Source organism: Folsomia candida, unplaced genomic scaffold (assembly GCF_002217175.1).
Source record: "Folsomia candida strain VU population unplaced genomic scaffold, ASM221717v1 Fcan01_Sc045, whole genome shotgun sequence".
NCBI classification, from domain to species: Eukaryota; Metazoa; Arthropoda; class Collembola; order Entomobryomorpha; family Isotomidae; genus Folsomia; species Folsomia candida.
In genome coordinates, this window is record NW_019091237.1 from 141,523 (window position 1) to 163,281 (window position 21,759).

At 36.9% G+C, this 21,759-nt stretch overlaps 3 protein-coding genes across 3 annotated transcripts; 1 reads left to right on the forward strand and 2 right to left on the reverse strand.

Moving 5' to 3' along the window:
* Positions 1-9,099: 9,099 nt before the first annotated feature.
* Positions 9,100-15,810, forward strand: LOC110861786 (lipase 3). The gene is made up of 9 exons (XM_022110914.2): positions 9,100-9,232; positions 9,794-10,004; positions 10,980-11,181; positions 11,380-11,418; positions 11,921-11,990; positions 12,357-12,747; positions 13,283-13,513; positions 14,181-14,294; positions 14,958-15,810. The coding sequence occupies exons 2-9, from the start codon at positions 9,801-9,803 to the stop codon at positions 15,117-15,119; spliced, it is 1,413 nt and encodes a 470-aa protein (XP_021966606.1). The 5' UTR covers positions 9,100-9,232; positions 9,794-9,800; the 3' UTR covers positions 15,120-15,810.
* A 260-nt stretch (positions 15,811-16,070) lies between these two features.
* LOC118433247 lies at positions 16,071-17,491 on the reverse strand. Its single transcript, XM_035844986.1, has 4 exons — positions 17,260-17,491; positions 17,009-17,161; positions 16,755-16,910; positions 16,071-16,666 (listed from the first exon to the last, which is right to left on the reverse strand). Exons 1-4 carry the CDS (start codon positions 17,422-17,424, stop codon positions 16,367-16,369), a joined length of 774 nt encoding a protein of 257 aa, XP_035700879.1. The 5' UTR covers positions 17,425-17,491; the 3' UTR covers positions 16,071-16,366.
* Positions 17,492-17,514: 23 nt separating this feature from the next.
* On the reverse strand, positions 17,515-19,909 carry LOC118433248. The gene is made up of 4 exons (XM_035844988.1): positions 19,791-19,909; positions 19,413-19,579; positions 18,136-19,204; positions 17,515-17,707 (listed from the first exon to the last, which is right to left on the reverse strand). Exons 1-3 carry the CDS (start codon positions 19,822-19,824, stop codon positions 19,022-19,024), a joined length of 384 nt encoding a protein of 127 aa, XP_035700881.1. The 5' UTR covers positions 19,825-19,909; the 3' UTR covers positions 17,515-17,707; positions 18,136-19,021.
* Positions 19,910-21,759: the final 1,850 nt, after the last annotated feature.

A 21,759-nucleotide genomic window follows, 5' to 3' on the forward strand; every position in this document is an offset into this window, starting at 1 on the left:
TTCATCCCGATTAACAGCTTTTTTAATTTTGTTGTTGTTTTACTCCTTGCCAAATTTCGTGAGGGTATTAAATTCATTAAATCCCTCAAAATCTTGATTAAATCTTGAAAAAAGTGTGTTGACGTCATTCTAATACTTGATTAATTCTCCTCTCCATATCTACTTTGACTAATGTCATTGTTGTCTTTACATACACACGTGAGGAGATAACGCTTGACAAAACCTGCTACATAAACTGGTACTATGTCAATCTTGACATTTTAAAGATGGATAAATAAATGAGCCCTGGTTGAAGAAGAAGTTGACCCCGTCCGCTGGACTGGACGTGGACGTGGACGCAGTATTGTTGACGATGCATTATCTCAAAGTTGCTTATGTAAAGATGTTCTTACTTGGTTCGACTCTCAGTGGCCGCGGAAGGGTGGGTGGGGACAGAGGGACAATGTCCCCTCGGTTGTTCGATATCCGCATCATCTCCCCAGGTTACACTCAAAATAAGGTAGTAATGAATCATTACCTTGCGGAATGACTAGGTGTCTCTACCACGTTGGTTACGATTTGTCGTAGAAATGGTAATAATAATTTCCGGGAAATTCAAATTCATTACCAAATATTAAGGAAGTGAATACCATAATGTAATAAATTTGAATTTCCCTGAAGTTATTATTACCATTTGTACGACAAATCCTAACCGACGTGGTAGAGACACATAGTCATTCCGCATGGTAATGATTCATTACTACCTTATTTTGAGTGTATATAAAGCCGGCCCTTCTCCCTTATTCTGCAATGTTAACGCCCCCAATGTCCCACCACACAGCTTCCGCGGTCACTGGTTTACTGGAACAGGTGGCAAGAAAGATCTCCTCGATCCTGTCCGCACAAGGAGAAGAATATTAACGAAAATATGGACAAACTAGAAAAATGTGAAATCATCAGCCACACGCCACGTGCTTTTTAAGTAATCGCTCCTCGTCTGGCATGTTCACATTTTTCATATCTGTAAAATTATTGCCCTTGCAAATTTACTTACGTATCCTTCGACTTGAACATGGTGTACAAATTATGGAAAAAAATGTATTTGATCTGCATACGAGAGCGAGTGATTAAGCTTAATCAAGGAATTTGTAAATAAAACATTACATAACTTTGGTTTAATCGAAATGAAATGAAATATGTGTGTATGTAAATAAATCACATATTTATTGGCATGATGTCATCATCTCATCTCTGTTTTGACGATTAGTAATTCGACAAAATCTTATCGTACTTACGACAGACCAGATTTCAGACGACGGACATTTACTACATATTTATGAAGAATGTGTGAAATATTTATTTCAAAAAAAGATAAAATCTTTACGAAAATATTTAATAGAATACAACAAAACGATATTTATTTTAATGGTTGAAATAAATAGCTATTTTTTAAAAGTTGGAAATATCGAAAATAACAATTCTCAGAATTTCATAAGTGTTTAATATTTTAAAAAAATGGAAAAAATATGAATTTCACCCATTTTTTATACAAATTATTTTGTAATCCATGAAATATTTCAATTTTTAAAACATTTATATTTTTGAAAAGCTCGAAATATCGAAAAAATCTTAAACAATATCATAAATAAATATAAAAGTTGAAACTTGTCATCAAATTAAAAATCTGAAAATAACTAAATATCCATCCTCTCTTAGTTCCATACTCCACAAAAAAGTCGAAGTTCACAAAGTCCTCCAAAATACTAATCTCTCCCCATTAAAGTTTTACGACTTTCTCACTACCTAAATACGAGATTACCAATAATCTCCTCACTCACTCACCAGCAGCCGAAAAACAAGGAGGGGAAAAATGAGACGAAATCTGGTTTCATCTGCAAAACAAGAGTCTCACTTGTTTGTTTGTTGTGGTTCAACTCCAACTTCACTGAATTCTCGCATTGCATTTCATTTCTTGGAAAAGAGTGGTACCCACTTTTGGACGTCATTTCTCCGTCACATCCTCCTCACTTGTACACGAATCGAATCTGGGAAAAATGAGATTTCCAGCTACTTCACTGCAGCCGAGCCTGCACATTACGCATATTGAGACACGAGTCGAGTTATGGGCAGCATTTTTCCCATGCAAAATACAACATTGGCCTGGTGGACGCATTTACTTTTCAATGTGGGGCAAATTGACACAAAGCATGCTCTGGCTGGATGAAAAATAGGTATACCATTCGAAATAGGTAAACCTACAAACCTTTACAAAATTTTGGTCATATTTCAGAGGAAAATTAGCTAATTAGCGCACCAATGTTTATAAACTTGTTCAGATCGAGGAGGTCTCTTTATTTTGTAAAATTGCGTAAAATCATTTTCATCTCACGAAGGCCTTGGTAACTTTGTAAAATCGGTAAACTTATAAACTTTTACAACATTTTAGTCATTTTTTGAAGGAAATTTAGCTTCCAAATTTTTGTAAACTTGCTCAAATCAAGGGCATCGTCTCTTTATTTTGTAAAAGTTTACAAAATTATGGTACGCAACGCACACATTTTACAAAGTTACAAATACCTGCGTTAATTGCCTCACTGTATTAAAACAATGGATTTTAACCGAGATAAAAACTTAATTTCTTTTACAAAACATTAAACGTGAAGCGTCCCATACTTAACAAAGATCGCATCGCATCAGATCCAGCTAAAAATTTGCCTTGGTAAAAATACTACTACTTACTTTATCACGCTGTTATTTAACAAAAGATGCTGATCGTTGAGATGAGAGGAGAGTAAACAAGCAACTTTTTTTTTCTTCTCTTCTCGTTCTTATATAAAGACTTTGGTGATGTCGTCCGTCCAATAAATGGTCACTTATTTCAGGAATTTGTACACACCTACCTTTTAAACCAGTCGTGAAAGAAGAAGAAGACGGATTAAATAGCAGCAGAGACACCACCTGATTCTTCTTTATCCTCAAAAAGTATGTGCACGGCTGGAAGACCGGATTACATCATGACCAAAGAGCGGATATGAATTTAGTTTACACTTTTCATTTGATGCCGATCAACGGTCAAACACTTTGTCGGTGTGTCCCCTAACTTGCATGGATCACAAATATTTTTACACATCGCCAGGATTCCGGACGTATAAATATTTCCCCTATTATTTTAAAAACTCAATTAAATCTTTAACATATGTTTTCAAAAATACGTACGTATATAATTTGTCGATGCTACAGATTATTACAAATTTTGTAGTACCCTTTGTACACATTTAGTAAATATTTCGACGTTTTTTTTCTTTAATATTACAGAATACATACAAAAAATACATAGGTATTTCAACCATTCTTCTTAAATGCATATCCGCCCTTTGATACTGAAACACACCAACTCAAAATCTTAACAATGATTTAAAATTGCGTCTTCTTTAAAGAAATTATTGCGTACCCTGTTTTACCTCCATTTTGCTACCTCGTCACTTTTTGGAAATGTATGAAAATTATAATAAATTGATAACCAATAATACTTAATTACTTAATTTGCCCATCATTTTTACCAATTAAAGTTTATGTATGCTTTTAAGTATTTATCGGCATTACTTATTCTTTGATAAGGCCAATGTTACAATAAGTAAATGCCCACATCAGCATGCATTTTCATTGTAATTATACTTATAAGTAATTCTCTCTAATACTTAAACCAAGCCTGACCTCGCAGGACACGAAAAAGTGAAAAGAGAGTCCAAAAGATCGAGGTTTAATCGAATTCCTTTAATTGCTCGGGTTCAATTTGTCATACATTTTTTTGCATGCAACAAACTTTTCACTATCTGAAATGAAATTCTATGTATACGGGGACAAAGTACAGAGGGCGAGGTCGTTCTCTCTCTCTTCCGAATTCATGAAACTTATTCCTTATTAAATCTCTCACAATTTTTGGAATCAATCAAAAATAATTGGGTGACAGCGCAAGCTCCCATTTTTTACGATACGTTTACATATTTTGTTTATTTACAAATAAATAAATAAAATGAAAATGTTTACATTACGGCGATACATTTCATTACGATGCATTACGATTTTTTGTATCATACTAACTTTCAATGGGCTAAAAACTCTCTTTTAAAATAAAAAAAAATGTCAAGGATTGGTCTCTCATGAATCGAAATTTTTGTACCACGCACAAATTAGTTTGGACTCTGGACGCATCAAAATCTCAATCCAGGAATTGTGCAGTTATTATTTAAGGACGAATTTCTTTAATTTCCTTACTTTGAATCGAGTCTGGCTGAAAATGTGGTGGGATTTGGGATTATCTGACGACGACGGCGTGATTCTTATTTCTTCTGGACTGGTTTTCTGGTTGAGGACGAACGAATCAAGATATGATATGCACGAAGTTTACGAGTTGTTTGTTCAAATGGTGGATCTCTTATAGGGAAAAAGTTTACGTGTTGTTTGTGATGCATTATTTTATCATCTCCTCGTATAAAAGAGTCCCTCCGGCCCAGCCAGCTCTTCAGTCTGTAAAGTTTCATTAAACCAATCCACACTTAAAAAAGCTGTCTGAATTAAGCCTGTATTTTTTTCGTCAATTTATTCTACAAGATTATTGTCTGTCGAGAATTTTTGCCATTTTTCAAGTAGACCGAAGTTAAGTAGAAGAAGAAGCGAAATTTCTGGACATTTCCTGGAAATTTTACAAGTCGATTTTCGTACCTTATTAGCGGAGTAGAAGTCGAGGAAGGCGGAGTATTTTTCCATTTTGGGTCTGTAACAGATAAATGTGTCCATGAACAGCGTGTTCATTCGAGATCAGGAAACTATCAGGCTTCAAAATAAACTCAGGTGAGGAGAATTTTTCGAATTTTATGAATTTTTTAAGAAACATAATCTCATCCCTTGAAGTTACAAGAAGTTAATTTATGATGAGCACAATTTCATAAAATGGCATCATACATACCGTAAAATTTACCATTTCTGCTTTGCTCCCATGTTATACGACATTTAAGTATGGCGCAAGTTAATAAAACATAATTCCTTCCTGAATTTAATTTATAATCAGCACAATTTCATAAAATCGCGTCATTCGAACCGTAACTTTAACCATTTCTGTATCAATCTACCTATACCTTGCGCCCATGTTATACGTAATTTAACTATGGCGCAAATCACTAAAAAGAATAGCTTAATTAATTTATCACTCTATAAAATACATAACCATTTAGACAACAATATTTAACTAGGCCAATTGTGCATATTAATTCATTTCTGATGACCATATATCCACCATATAAACGACCAATTGGCAAATTTATTTGAAGGATATTAATCCCAAATATCAAGGTGGGTCGTTATACGTAATTGTTATAATTTCATTATAATAAAAGTGCACCCACATGATTTTATCAGGATGAGGATATACCTTTAATTCACAGGATAATGTTTCTATTGGGTATTTACACTACCAATAACACCATCCTTGAGAAATTGACCAATTAAAAATATTCAAATCATAATTAATTAATTAATCACATTTCCAAATTTTTTAGGGGCACGAATCCCCCCCCAAAAATATTTATGTATTTACATGAATAGTTTTACAAAAAAATGAAATTATTTTTTCATTCCGCATGCATGAAATCTTGCACGAAAACTTTTATATAATTGTGTTTGCATCAAGAATCACTAGGCAGGTTAGGCTAGCAGTTAGTTAACTTCTTTATTTGTCGTCGTGATACGTACATACATCTGCATATGTCGTCAGATAGTGGACCATGCATGCGAGTGATCATGCGGACGCTGCATGATTTCCACTAATTGGACGACGCTTGGTAACTATCTTTCTAAAGGAAAGAAGAGTGGTTAAAGGTGAACTTTGGAAACGAGTTGGGTCACTTTGCACCTCATTTTCTTTTACACAAGCTCAATTTTAAGCATGTATTGTACACACACATACTCTTCGCCTGCACTTTGGCAGCGCAACAATGCAGGAAAAAATTACGTATATGTATGCAAATGGACAATTTTCTGGAGTGGGTCTTCTTATCATGAAAATCTTATTGCAACCTTGCTATTCATGATTTCGTGCCAAATTCTTTGTCCATGCTGTGAAAATTTGCATGGATATTTGGGGGTGCAGTTTATGTATGAAATTGGATGCAAATGAAATTTTGGAATTGTTTTTGTACTGATTTGTTTTGTTTTGTTTTTATTGTTTTGCAGTCTTGACAAGAACCTAAATTCCGTGAAAGGAAGCAGGTTAGGGAATTCCGGAAATAAGTTGGAACTTTGGGTGTTGACGCAGCTACATCACGTCCCCTGAGCCACGCTCTCCAATCGTTGTCATTATAGGTTTCAATTCTGTGAGTCCCTAATTATGATGTGCGTATTAAAGTTGTACGCGTGGGGGTGACAAAATGATGGGAATTTATGACGGGAACTTATTTTCATAGTAAAAATTCTAGGCATTTTTTGCAATTTTCATGCTTAAAATTCGAATATTTATGTTAAAGCCAAAAATTCCTATCAGTTATTTAAATGCCAAAAGTGCTGGGATTTTTGTATCTTCATAGCAGAAAATTCCTAATTATTTAGTTTCAAGGCCAAAAATTCCGAGAATAGAGCTCCATCCGAAGATACCCACTGTCACTGTACAACTCTAATATCAGCGTCCATATTTTTGATATTATTGATTTAAGTCGGTTTTTTATACTTTATTTTATTTTGATCCCCGTTTTTCAGGAAGCATCCGTCTTGTCGGAGATATTTTGACGCTACAACGAAATCCAAGAAACATTTTGGAGAACTTATAAAAAATTCACCACTCTTTTTTTGATAAGAAATGGTTCAAGGTGAGAAAACCAATATGCTCACGGTCAGCTCCTGCGTCGCCAGAACTTCAGACCCTTTCGCCAGGCAAGTCCTCAAGCTTACTTATTCATGACAATCTCGCAAATTTCCCAAATTTTATGAAATTCTCGTAAAAACATTTAATAGAAAAGTATCAGATTCTTCAGTGTTTCGTTTCTTGCTTGGTTTTCTACATTTCTTGCACTTCAAAGCAATCAATCCGAGAAATACGATGTGCAAAAACTACAAAAAAGTGCAAAAAATCTAGCCACGTGCCACATGAAGTATTTAAAGTCGCATCTAGCATTTCAAAATATTTGCTAAAACCCACTTTCTTCCCGTCATTTCTTCCAAATGGTTACTTCCACCCGAAACACTGACATCCGATTTTAATTCACGAATTTACCCAGCAATGCAATTTATGCAAAATAACACGTTATCATTCACTCATTATTTACTAATTATATCCCATTTCTATCCACAGAAAGGCAGGTTTTGAAGCGATGCAACGCGCCGATAAGTCTGCGTCTTCGTCCGGATCTTTTTTCGGATCGATGACTTCGTCCTCGAACTCCTCGATGGACTCGTCCTCGAAGAAGTCGTCGTCGTCTTCACCGGCGTCCGCGTCCACGAAATCCTACGGCGCCTGGGGACCAGTCTTCCAAGACAAGCAGAATTTTGCTTCAATGCACTTCTGCTAAGATGGCTGAGCTATAAAAACATGTTTTTTTTTGCAACCCGGTTAAATGACTCGGATCGTTTTATTAGATATCGATTTACACAAAAAATGAAAAATATTATTATAATTTTAAATTTAAATTTCTGAAAATTGTTTAGTTCTCCAAAATGTTTCTTTGATAATAATTTTTCTCTGATAATTCTGTGCTTCTTTTTTTTGTTGTCTTATTAGATTTCTTAAATTTCCATTTTATTTTTAGCCATAATAATTTCTTTTGTTTTTAAAAATCTGTCCGCTTTACATGCTCGATTTTTTGCGAGGAATTTAAACTACAGAGTTTGCGATTCTATTCTTTTTTTGAAAAAAATGGGATTCTTGTGTTTATGACGATTTTATTTTATTTCCGATTTTACCCAGCACAAGTTTTGGTTTGTTTCAGTGTAGTTTTTGGTTTTAATGGATGAACGGAAAGAAGTAGAAATAAGATCCTTTACTTTTTTTGATCGGAATTGTTTAGCGGATAGGAAATTAATTTGGGATTTAAGTTGTAATTAAAAATTTGAGAATTAATAAATATATGTATGAAATATGAAAAAAATTGGACATTTACTATTCAAATTTTCTATGTAAAACACAATATACACTTTATTTAAATCGCATGATAACACAATTTTGAGCAATTTCATACACAATGCATCAAATGCATGATGTTAATAATTCAAATTTTGAATGTGACTCTCGCTCTTAAATGAAATATTGATTATCGATCACGATGTAATTAATCAGGCAAATTCACGCAGGCCTTGCAAAATTAGTAAATTCCATAAACTTACAAAATTTTACTCGTACATATTTCGAAGCACAATTAAATATCTTACAAATTTTTGCGAACTTACTCCGATCAAGGAGGACGTCTCTTTATTTTGTGAAGTTATTTTACAAATTTTACTGATGTTACAAAGTTACTAATGCCTGCGTGATTTGCCTCGGCATTACATACATAAACCTTCCCTAAACTGCGATTCATTACGGTTTAAACACTATTAATTTCTAATTGCTGACTGTTAATTATATATACTTAAAAATCTGGTACAGCCCGTACTAGTATTGATTTGATAATACATAGACTTCCTACCCGATTGGTAATAGTCTGTTTCTGAGTGGTAACTTTTTCATTACCAATACATAACCAAGCTGTAATTAATGCCCGTTATTACCGTGCCGGTGAAGTCGTATGCATATTTGTACTCCGGTTAGTAGTGATTTAATACCAGTTTTCTAAGAGATAATAACGCAAATTTGGCGTTATTCTTGTCTCAATTATTACACAAACCACACAAAAATCTAACTCTTCATTATCTAAATTATGTAAATATGTATGTATGTGACAATCACGAATGCTATGCAATATGTATTTATTATTGTTATGTAAAAAAATTGTCATGTCACGCTAAACTAAAAGATAACTAACTTATCATCGTTATATGACAGTTAAAGATATAAATAATAACTGTGCCAATTATCTAGTAAACGCCCAATTTCTTTCCTCAACCCAATACAATTTTATCTTATCAATCAAATCACTCCAAATATGCATCATCAATCGATCAATTAGAGATCAATCCAAAGTGCACATTCACACGAAAGGACGAGACCAATTAGTTAACACGACACGAATCAGAAGGATCACAAACTTTGCGGCAATTCACGCAGGCCTTGGTAACTTTGCAAAATCCATAAATTCCATAAACTTACAAACGTTTACAAAATTTTATTCATATTTCGAAGAAAAATTAGGGTGAAATTTTTGTAAATTTGATCAAGGACGTCTCTTTATTTGGTAAAAGTTTGTAAAGTTAATTTCAATTCAAGTATTCCTTAATAACTTTGTAAAATCTGTAAGCTTACAAACTTTTATACATATTTTTAAGCAAAATCAGGTTACAAATTTTTGTAAACTTGCTCATTGTCAGATCAAAGGCATTCTATTAAGCGTACAACTTTGTAAAATTATTTTCAATGAGGGCAGTCCTTAGTAATTTTGTAAAATACGTAAACTCCGTAAACTTACAAAATTTTATATAATTGTATTCATATATCGTAGGTAAATTAGATAACTCCCAAATTTTTTTCAAACTTGCAAATCAGATCAAGGGCGTCTTTTAATTATGTAAACGTTTGTATATACATAAAATTAGTCAACAAAATTTAAACATTTTACAAAGTTACCAAGCACTGCGTGAATTGTCTCGGTTAAATCATAACTGGACAAATTTTCAGAACAAAAATGACATTTCGAAATTTCTTGCTGTTTCTCGTCGTGGCGACGGCGACTGTCGTGACCGCCACGACGCCCGACTTTCCACGCGACGCTGCGGGACAAGAACGCCTCTGGAATGAAACGATCCAAGCAATTTTAGAGTTCAAAAAGGAATTCGATGCCCACCCGGAATTGTACCAGGCCGAGGATGGAGACGCCTTGTTGACCGTGGTACGAAAAATTTACATATGAAAGACCTTGATAAATTCGTGGACCCCGTAATTTTACAACTCTTGTTGACCATGGTACGAAAAATTTATTGATAAATTCGTGGACCTCGTAATTTTACAACTTTTATGAGTTTACAAAGCACCACCCCCACGACGATTACATTTTATCCGTGTATTTACTACAAGTCGAACAGAGTAGCAAAATTTCTAAATATTTTTTCTATGAGGCATTTCACGTAAATTAAATCTGTAACCTCGTAAACTTACGAAGATCAGCTTATCAACTAAAAGCATGTCTTTCATAAGGTTTTATAAGTTCATAAGCAAAAATTACTTTAGAAATGTTCCGAAGTTTACGTGGTTACGAAGGCTGACGTGAATTACATACTTATTCTGTAATGGTTTTCATATATGTACATGCATATCAGTGATTTGCAAATAAGCGATTTAAACAACGTGTCAGTTAGGAACGTTTGTAACCTTCATAATTGCGTCATTTTCTTTTAAATTCATTTTACTTCACTTCATCCGACTTCATTTCTTACTTCGTCCCATGTATTAAGCATAGGGTGTAAAATGAATGAATGGAGTGAAAAATCCTTCAATCATTCGTCTGAAATGACCGAATCCTTCAGTATTTTCATTCAAATGGCAGGAAATTCATGTTCATTCACTATTATAATCAATCAAATGAATGAAACTGAACAGGTATGATTGTGACCAAATTCACGGACTTCATTTCTTAGATACTTCGTCCCATGTATTAAGCATATGGCGAAAAATGAAAAGAGTAAAAAATCCTTTCATTCACAGTCATTCATCTGAAATGACGGAATCCTACAGTCATTTTCATTCAAACATTTGAAATTTCATTTGCATTCACTATCATAATCAATCCTCAAATGAATGAAGGTGAACAGCTATGATTGTGACCAAATCGCTCAATAAATCCATCTTTTGTTTGTCATCATCACAGCCTGAAATCATCGCGAGGTACGGTTACCCCTGGGAGGCCCACAACGTCACAACGGAGGACGGCTACATCCTCCAACTTCACCGAATCCCGTACGGCTTGGGGTGCGGGGAAGGCGCCGGAAAGCGCGTCGCCTACTTGCAGCACGGCCTCATGGGCGACTCTTCCAACTGGATCATCACCGGAAACAAGTCACGTGGTCTGGGTGCGTACTTATTTACATAATCAACTTTGTCGAAAATTGGTCAAATCTTTCTGTAACCGAGATTCTTCCTGCAGACAATAATTCTGCATAATTTTGCATGAAATAAGTTTGTGGAGAACGTGAACACCCCAATTTTCGACTGGTTACTAACTTAATTTTATGAAGGCGTTGCCAAATATCACGTGTTTTGTATGACAGCATTTGAACTCGTGGACGCCTGTTATGACGTCTGGATGGGTAAGTATTTAATTTACCATCCTCCCCCCTGTGGGGGCATCAGCACGGCAAAGTTATCAGTCGTTTCTTTACTACATACATACATTTCTCCCACTGCAAAACAAACAGTGCAAAAAATGCGAGAAACTGCAAAAAAGCCAGAAATATGTACGAGGGTGTTCTAATAAATATTTTCAAAAAGTATGTTCCGCATTGTTTCTGAAGTTTGTTATTTCATCAAAAGTTTCGTCAGAAACAATGCGGAATATACTTTTTGAAAATATGTATTAGAACACGCTCGTATGCGCCATCCAGCCACCACGCACGCGCCGTATGCCGTATTTACAGCGACAGGGCGTCGTTTCTTGCGCCTCGCATTTGCAAGAAAGCACTTTCTTCTTGCCCTTATTTTTTGCAAGTGGTTACTTCATCCCCGAAACACTGATACCGATGCCCCCACAATTTCAAGCTGGAAGACAACTAATTTTCTTCTTACCACCTTTACTAATTACTAATTGTGTAGGAAATTATCGCGGAAATACGTACTCTCGCCTGCACACGGATCCAAACAAGGCGGACTTTTATGATTTCAGGTGCAAAATTAAAATTTCGTGATCTGTGGGTTTCGTTTCTTGCCGGTTTGTCATATTTCTTGGAATGGAAAGCAAGCCAAGAAATGCGAGCTGGGAGAAATATACGGCTTCAAGCCACACGTTTTTACAGCGGCGAGGCGTCGTTTCTTAAAAACGCCTTGCATTTCTCCCAGGTTGACCTGAATATTCCCCTGCAAGAAACCACTTTCTCTCCCCCTTTATTTCTCCCACGTGGTTAATATGTACTCCCACCCGAAACAGTGTAGATAACATCATAATGCCCTTTGTTTTTCACTACCAATCATTTTTAATTGGTTCATTAACTGATTCATTAATTAATTAATCACTTCCATCATTTTCTCCCAGTTGGCACGAAATGGGGATGTACGACATTCCCGCGAGTATCGACTACATCCTGACCGCGACGTCGGCCCCCTCGCTGTACTACGTGGGTCACTCCATGGGCTGCACGGCCTTCTTCGTCGCCATGTCGGAGCGGCCCGAGTACAACGCCAAGGTCAAGCTCATGAGCGCCCTGGCCCCCGCGACCTTCATGCCCAACACCAAGTCGCTCGTGGTGCGCCTGCTGCTCGGCTTGATGCCCATTTTCGACCGCCCCCCGTACATGCTCGTCCTCCCGATCGAGTGGACGGAACGGTTGGCTGCGGCGCTGTGCAAAACCGGGTCGCCCACGCAGCCCCTCTGCGCCATGATCTTGTTCCTTATCGGGGGCGATAATGCGCCACAGCTCGATTTGGTAGGTAACAGGGGAGATTTTATTTTATCCACGCCCGCTTTAATTTATGCCCCCCTTCCCCCCTTTTTCGAAGAGGGGATGATTTTTTTCCAGGGTGAATTTGACACCATGAAATTCATACTTTTCCATGAAAAGTATTGCAAATTTGCATGATTTTACCCACGCTAACTTAAATTTATACCCCCACAAAAGTTATTTAGCTTCGCTTCATTTCGCGTAGCTAATAAATACATGCGAAAAAGATGATTATGATTTCCAATCTACATAAATTTGGTGACAAAAAATGCCACATTTTTCAAGCAAAGCATTGTATGTAAATTTCGCAAAATTTTGCATAAAATAGTTATGATTCTACCCACGCCCACCCTCAATTAATGCCCCCAACGTCTCATTTGTCATTTCCCATAAGACATTCATTTATCTCACCTTGAATACTTTGCGAAAATTGGGACGATTTCTGGGAACACAAAGTCCTACTACATTTACCGCAAGATATTGCAATGTTTGCCTCAAACCAATTTTTGCGTGTATGTAGGTCTCTCTCCCCGCGATTTTGGGTCACTCTCCGGCCGGAAGTTCGAGCAAGACGTTTCTCCACTACGGCCAGTCCATCCTGTCGGGCGAATTTCGGAAGTACGACTACGGCGCGGAGAAGAATCCCGAGCACTACGACGGCGCCCTCACCCCGCCCGCCTACGACTTGAAGAAGATCACCACCAAAATCGCCATTTACTACGGACCCAACGACTTCCTGGCGGACAGAGTGGTTCGTATAAAATACAGTGGCCGCGGAAGCCGTGGGGACATGTGGGGACGTTAACAGGGGTTTACATAAGATGATGCGGACATCGAACAACCGTGGGGATATTGTCCCCAGATGTCCCCCAAGCTTCCGCTTGGGGGACATCTGGGGACAACGCTTATTCTCCCTTTGCGTATGCATCTGTAGTGGCCGCGGAAGCCGTGGGGACATTAACATTGTAGGATAGGGGAGGGACGGGTTTACGTACATAAGATGGATAGATGATGGGGACATCAAATAACCGTGGGGACATTGTCCCTCAAGCTTCCTCGGCCACTGCGTAAATACATTGCAAAAAATTAGCACAGTTTATGCACCTTTGCAAAGAAATTTCTGCATGGAAAGTCCTCCAAAAATTCCCAGAACGGAGAAACGATTAAAAATTTGACGATTTTGGTGAAGAGACTCCGTTAAAAAATTCGGATCTCTGTCCACGTGGTGATCTTGACATATATTTATTTTTATCACTTCAAAACGTGACCCCAGTATCCAAACATGGCAACAACAATTTTTATTAATTTCCAAAATCTATAATCATTAATTTTTCTAAAAATCTTGGGACAATAAATTTCGAAATAATGACAAATAATGCAGACTTTTTCTTCCTAATTTATTTTCTTTTCTCCTCAAGGATGTGATTCGGTCAGTTCGAGAATTTGGGAATGGGACGGTTGTAAACCTGCGAGAAATTGAGGACCCCTTGTTCAACCATTTGGACTTTGTTTGGGCCAAGGATCAGCACAAGGTAGCGAAGAAATATTGGCATGCAAACTTACTTTAATTAAGAATGTATGAAGCAAAATTTGCGATACAAAAGGGTTGAATAAAGAATGTGCAGATCTTCGTAATTAAGAATGAAGGACTTCCAGCGTATACTCTCAGATTTTGAGCAAATTAGTGTGAATCGATCGCTAGTTTGATTAGTATGGAATTTGCGAAAGACACAATCTCCCAATGGCACGTTTGGCAGAGATATTTACATCCCAAGAGGAGAAAACGCGCAGTAAATTTAGAAAGCGTAAAGTTTGTCAAGTTTAAGCCCCGTTTTCTTCTCTTGGGATGCAAATATCCGAGATATTTGCATCCGCAGAGGAGAAAACACCCAGTAAATTTGGAAAGTTCATGTAAAATTTTCGACTTTATACCCCATTTTCTCCTCTTCGGATGCAAATATCTCGGCCAAACGAGCCCATTGGGAGATCGCGTCTTTCCCAAATTTCATACTAATCAAATCTGTCATCGATTCACACTAATCTGCCCAAAATCGGATCGCATACGTTGGGAGACCTCCTTTGTCAGTAGAATTTTCAAAAATTAGGGTACAAACTTCATTCTGTACAGATTTGCATAATAAAGATTGCAAACTTTCTAGCGAAGTGTTACATATGGAACTTTAACCTTTGTCTAGCTCGTAAACGAAGTGGTGATGGATTTCATGGAAGAGTTTACCAATCCGACGCCAACCACGACAGCACCATCGGGTGGAATTACCCTCGGCGGTGGTGGCGTCGCCATGTGGGTCGTCGTCCTTCTTGTCACGGGCTTCTGGGGGATGAAATCCTCCATTTAAATTACTTCCCCACGCACCATCAGGTCAAGAAAAATGTTTGAAATGTCATGCAACTATTTTCATACGCTGACTACATGTTCTTACAAATATAAAATTGTGTGAAAGATAACTCACAAAGTTAACTACTTACTTACTTAATTAATTAAAAAACAAAATTATCACAAAATCATTAACTAAATATTGTTGCAATATTCAAATGTTAATTAGGTTCAACCTTTAATCATCGTTAACTTTAACGTTCTCTAATATAGATTTAACACATTGTAAATGATCGAAAATTATTACTTTATAATGATTTTAATTTAAAATTAAATACTTATGAGACTGCTTTCCCTAATTGTACTAATTCATTCCCTGACAAGATTCAGATTTGTATCGTTCCAATTATGCATGCATTTCTTATCTAGTTTTGAACTTGAATACAAAAAAATATATCATAAAAAGTTCTATTTATTGGCTCAACATTATATAAATTTTGACAAATATTTTCTACAAATTAGAATTTAAGCTTTAATTAGAATAGTAATTTCTATCCTTCTCGGTAAACAAAAATCGTATAGAATTAAAATTCAGGTAGATTCATTATAAATACTTTAACATTCAACAAGATACATGAGATTCTGTAAAATAAGAACAAGAACATTCATTTTAGGAGAACCGGATTGATTAAATACTTTAACATTTAGCAAGATGCTTGAGATTCAGTTATTCAATTAATAACGATTGGAGCAATTAAAAAGAACATTATTTGTCATCCAACCGGGGCTTGTGCTCGAGGCGTGGTTTCGCGATGCGTGGAAATATGAAGGTGTTTCAGCGTATACTCTCCGATTTTAAGGATCAAATTCGTGTCAATCGATTACAAATTTAATTGATATGCAATTTTTAAGAGACACGATCTCCCAATGGGCACGTTTGGCAGGGATATTTGAATCCCAAGAGGAGAAAACGCACAGTAAATTTAGACAGTGTAACATTTAAGGCACGTTTTCTCCTCTTGGGATTCAAATATCCCTGCCAAACGTGCCCATTGGGAGATCACATCTTTTGCTAATTTCACCCAAGCGACATCATCTCCCAATGGTTACGTTTAGCAGAGATAATTGCACCCGAAGAGGAGAAATCTCGTAGTAAATTTAGAAAGTCTAAAATTTGTCAACTTTAATGCTCATTTTCTCCTCTTTGGATGCAAATATCCCGGCCAAACGTGCCCATTGGGAGATCCTCTTTCTCAAATTTCATCCTAATTAAATTCGTCCCCAACTGAGACTAGTTTGACCCTCAAAATCGGAGAGCATACGCTGAGCAATCCCAATTTTGGGTGCGGAGCATCCTTCATCATCTTCATCGTCGCTATTTCCACCCTCCCTTCGTCGTTTCAACCCCGGTGCACATGTTGCTGGTGGTTGACCCGAATATGCGTTATCGGACGATGACGACGACGGCTTATCGGACTTCTTCTTACGCTCACGGTACGAATTCCATACAGAATGCGTAGACTCTTTAGAACCTTCAATTCCATTTCTCCGTGGTGGATTGTCTTCAATCTAAAGATTTAGAACATTTTATAGATTTTAAACTATTGAAATAAATCGAAATGTCATTATTTTTCTTGATTTTTTTAGTTCTCCTTACATCAATCAAGTTCGGCCGTCCGCTCGTCGACGTTAGCTGAGACTTTTCCACTTGAGCGAAAGATGATCCAGCTGATTGTGAATTGAAGCCTATCTCAGAATCTGGCACGTTCCCATGCTTTCTCAACTTTGTCATCGGCTCAGACGATTGGTCCATCTGAAATGAGTTTAGTGTATTTATAAATTTACGTTTAGACCTTAATTAAGGTTTAGAAGTTAATAGTGATCATCTCTATTTAACATAATTTCACTTACATTGTCGGCGTCCACCATGTTACAATCGTCTGAGGGTTGAGACTCATCCATTCCAGAGGAAGATTGTCCTGCTTCTGAACTCTGGCCTTCCATCGAATCCGATACGGATCCATACTTTCTCAACTTGGGCATCGGACCAGCGCATTTGTCGATCTGAAATGAGTTTAGAACATAGTAAGTTAGCTTATTTATAGATTTAGAGTTTAATTAATTAAGGTTTAGAATATAACATTTAACATCATTTCACTTACACGATGCACCCTGTTAAAGTAATATCCGAGTGATGTCTCAACCTCTTCCGGCATAAATCCAGGTGGGAAAGAGGACACCGTATTTTCCCAGCGGATCGATTCCCCCGTGGGCAAGGAATCGTGTCCTCTTTTCTTGGCGACTCCCGGCCCCGTCAATGGAGGCATTGATGCCAACAGACTTCTTTCAACGGCTGACCGAACATTTGTAGCACGAGTGACCACCCCTCCCGTCAAGAAGTCGATGATATCCTCCGAGTCGTGCGGGATGTCGACACCAGTCTCGGACATGGCCATGGAAACCAGGTTCTCTAACCGGTGTAAAAGTTCTGACCACTCCGGCGACCTTGGGCGGCTTGGGTGGGGTGGAGAGGCCAACGGAGGTGGCAACAAGGAGGAGATGGAGGCCCCCAGGTTGCTCATAGAGAACGGGTCCAAAGATGAATTCACCCTGAAAAGAACAATGATCAATTAAACTCGTCAGTTAATTAGGTATCATTGATTTAAAGATGTGACAGGTATGATGGATTTCCAAGTATTGAGCAAGATAATTGTGCAAAGTTGTCCAATTTAGAGTTTCAGAATTACTACCAAACTGTATTTTACCCTGGCAATATTTTGAATCTTATCAAAACTCATTAGATTTTGTAGGACAAAGTGAAACAATGTTAAGGGCTCAATTTTAGTGCTTTGAAGGGTCCGAATTTGTCGGAAAAAGGAGAACAAAACAAAACGGCTAATTCTGACCCTTCATCAAAAGTGCGCCACCTTACCCTTTCAATCTCCTCACTGTACAATTCTTCACATCAGATTAGATTAACAAAGCTTATCACCTCTCATTTAAACCTTGATAAGTATACAAACAACCATTTGACCTACCGTTCTGTCCTTCTCTCCACGACCATGCCACGGCCCTCCTGATTGTTTAGGGCGGATGCAGTCCTTTCCGCCGTCATGTCCATTTTAATCCACTTGCATTTTTCCGAAGAAGGTGCCGAGGAGGAGGGGGGATTTGTTGGCTCATCGTCCCCAGATGACGAACCACCCTGTTCACTGCCTCTTTTCATTTTCAAAATTGACTAAGAAATTATACTTCTACTCTTCTACGACTAAATACGAAGATCTATCTATCGCAAATGAGAGAGAAAAAAAACTGGAAAATAATCTACTCCTCCGTCGACTGGCTAAAACCTGACTGTTTAATTGGCAATTGAAACTATTCTACCTGTACTAAGATTAGTGTTGAGACATGATAATTGTAATTCTACTAAAACTACTTAATTATAATTAAAAGTCTAAGATTCACACGCAGGCAGCTAGTAAATTTGGCCGTTGATTTTCAGCCGGAATGAAGTAGAATAAAATGCGACATTATTTTTATGATAAATAAATATGTATATGAATCTTCTTTCACACTTAATTAATTAACTAATTACTTACTACTTATCGACTTTAATAATTACGAATATAATAAATTATGTAGTAATAAGACACAATTAGCCTTCTTCAGAGAGCATATTATACCACATTTAATGATAATTCCATAATTACATCCTTATCACTGACAGAATATACTATTTCTTAGCATAACATCTTTTTAAACTATTCGGACTTGTATTATCATTTATATTGAGCTTATCTAGAATCACTCATACTAAAATTTAACTCGATAAGAGAACACTTAACATGGAATAACGATAACTAGTTAGCAATCATAATAAAGAATACGACATTGACATTATCACAAAATGCGAGTTTCTCAGGACTAAACAACTTTATCTTGACCATCTGACCTCACCCGGACCTGTCTTCCTCGACGACAAGACTTAACATCACCAGAGTAGATGATTTCCTTGGCTGTCCGCCGCAACAACTGTTCGTTGATAATCCACAAAAACTGGCCAAATGTGACCGATCTTAGGTCGAAGATCTTGCTATTGGAATCCATCTACAATAAATAACAATTAGCCGTTTAATCAATATCATTTGCCATTTAGCAGTAGCCACGGAAGGGTGTGGAGAGAGGGACAATGTCCCCACGGTTGTTCGATGTCATCTTATCTTATAAACCCGGCCCTTCCCCCCAATCTTGTCAATGTCCCCACGGCTTCCGCGGCCACTGCCATTTACCAAAGAAATATTTGACCTGCACTTACAATATTGACGAATTTGGCATAGTCAGGGATGTTCCGACCGTCATATTCGCCAAAGAGGCGAAGAAACCCAATCTTCATCTTGCTGGGTAGCGGAACAACGGAGGTAAACGTTAGTTTATCCTGGATTTTGGATAAGCGTGTCTTTTTACAGGACATTGTTGATAAGTCTGTAAGATAAGATAAGAAGGTATAAAGTTTTAATTAATAGTAAAATCTCTCGACTAGCAATTTGGTGGGATAGGTGTGAGTGATGGATGAATGGAGTGAGCTGGCTGCTGATGATTTGACTGATTTCCAAAATTTCTATGGAAACTCGTCTCGCATTTTAATTCCTGCGGACTTTTCTGGAAATTTATTTAGATTATTCTGGAAACTTACATATTCTCTGCATGATGCTCGTCTTGGTTTTCATGTTGTCTATTTTATTTCTAAATTCATGTCATCTTCGACACAAGGGTTCCTGATGTGCTCGAAACATGTATGTATGGATAGGGGCTTATGTACATGAAGTATGACAATGGTTATCCTGAATACCAAATAGTGCATGAATTGAATGCACACACGGTTAAAACCATACCTGTTCAACAATTCAATTTTCATTCAAAAGTCAGTCATCCCAATTTCTGGCTGAAGATTTTCATTCGCATTGATTGATATGTCATTTTCGTTCAAATTCATTTCATTTCACTTCATCTGACTTCATTCCTGACTTGTATTAAGCATAGGGTGAAAAATGAAATGCGTGAGAAATCTTTCATTCACAGTCATTCATCTGAAATGACGGAATCTTTCACTCATTTTCATTAAAATCACAGGAAATTCATTTTCATTCACCATCATAATCAGTCAAATGAATGAAAGTGCACAGGTATGGTTAAAACTTTGAGAGTCACATGTAGATACTCCGTGCTGGTATTGATTTGGTAATAATTCCCTATCGGATTGGTTATAGTTTAATTCTGAGTGGTAACGATTTCATTACCACCACATTACTACGCCGTAACAATCGATATTACCGGGGTCGGTAGAGTCATACTCTGGTAATGATTTAATACTAGTTGCCTAAGAGTAAACTTGTAAATGTTACGGATAATGGTTGAATGAAGGTTTGACTTGATATGTGTAAGATTATCGATATTTGTTAAAAGTTGTATGCATTTTAATGAGTTAGTAATTATTTCTAATTGTGTAATACATATTACCACCACGGTAAAAACTCGAATAAACATGGATAACACGAATTTGTAAAGGTTTCAATTTGTCTTTTGCACCAATTCATTATTTCATAATTAATGCTGCATTTATGAAAATGGGTGACAAGAATTAACTCAAAGGTGTTCATTCTTCATTCATTCCTATTCCTTTAAGTTCAGTTCGTGACGATAAAATAAATTCAGCGGTGGTTCATTTCATACACATGTATGTTTAGCATTATATCGCACTGTGAATTATGGCGAAACGTAACGAACATTATCACAGAACAATTGCAGTAACAGAATCCGGCTCTGTGTGCACGTCTCATTGCATGAATTTCAATACCCGACCAACCCTGGCTTATCTACGTTGCTTATCTACATACACTCTTAGGAAACTGGTATTAAAGAAATACTTATTAGTGTAATCTGTTTATCAAAAGTAATCTAGATCAGTCTGATTGTTCGATTCATTACATTGCTTCCTTGCTTTACATATTACAACGCATGGAATTGGAGAGATGTCCAGCAAACAGGTAACGAAACGATAGCAGGATGATGCCCACGTCCATGGGAATAATGGTGACCCCGATTCAGATCAAGCACAATTGGTAGTAAACTATTACTGACCGGAGTACATACATATTTGACTCTACAACACATATGTATGAGTGCATATATGTATTAACCATCATTACTGGTCGGTAATGAAAAATTAACCAATGAGACACAAATCACCACCAATCCGGTAAAATGTTATTACCAAATCTATACCTTAGCAGAGTGGATTAGTTAAAAAGGAATGAACAATGCTAAACATAAATGGCTATGAATTCAAATCCCACGGAAGCCGTGGGGACATTGCCATTGTAGGAGAGGGGAGGACCGGGTTTGTATAAGATACGGACGTCGAACAACCGTGGGGACATTGTCCCTCTGTCCCCATGCACTGGTATGAACAAGCTCTGAATTCATCGTCACGAACTGAACCAAAGTTTATTATTGTATAATTATTATTATAAACATTTAACGATCAGATATTCTGGTCTGAAAATGAATTATGTTAAGTTGTATTAGAGTATTGTGATCAGTCGAGTCGAGTGATATTAACTTAACCATTTATGTTTAGCATTGTATTGTATTGTGAATTATGG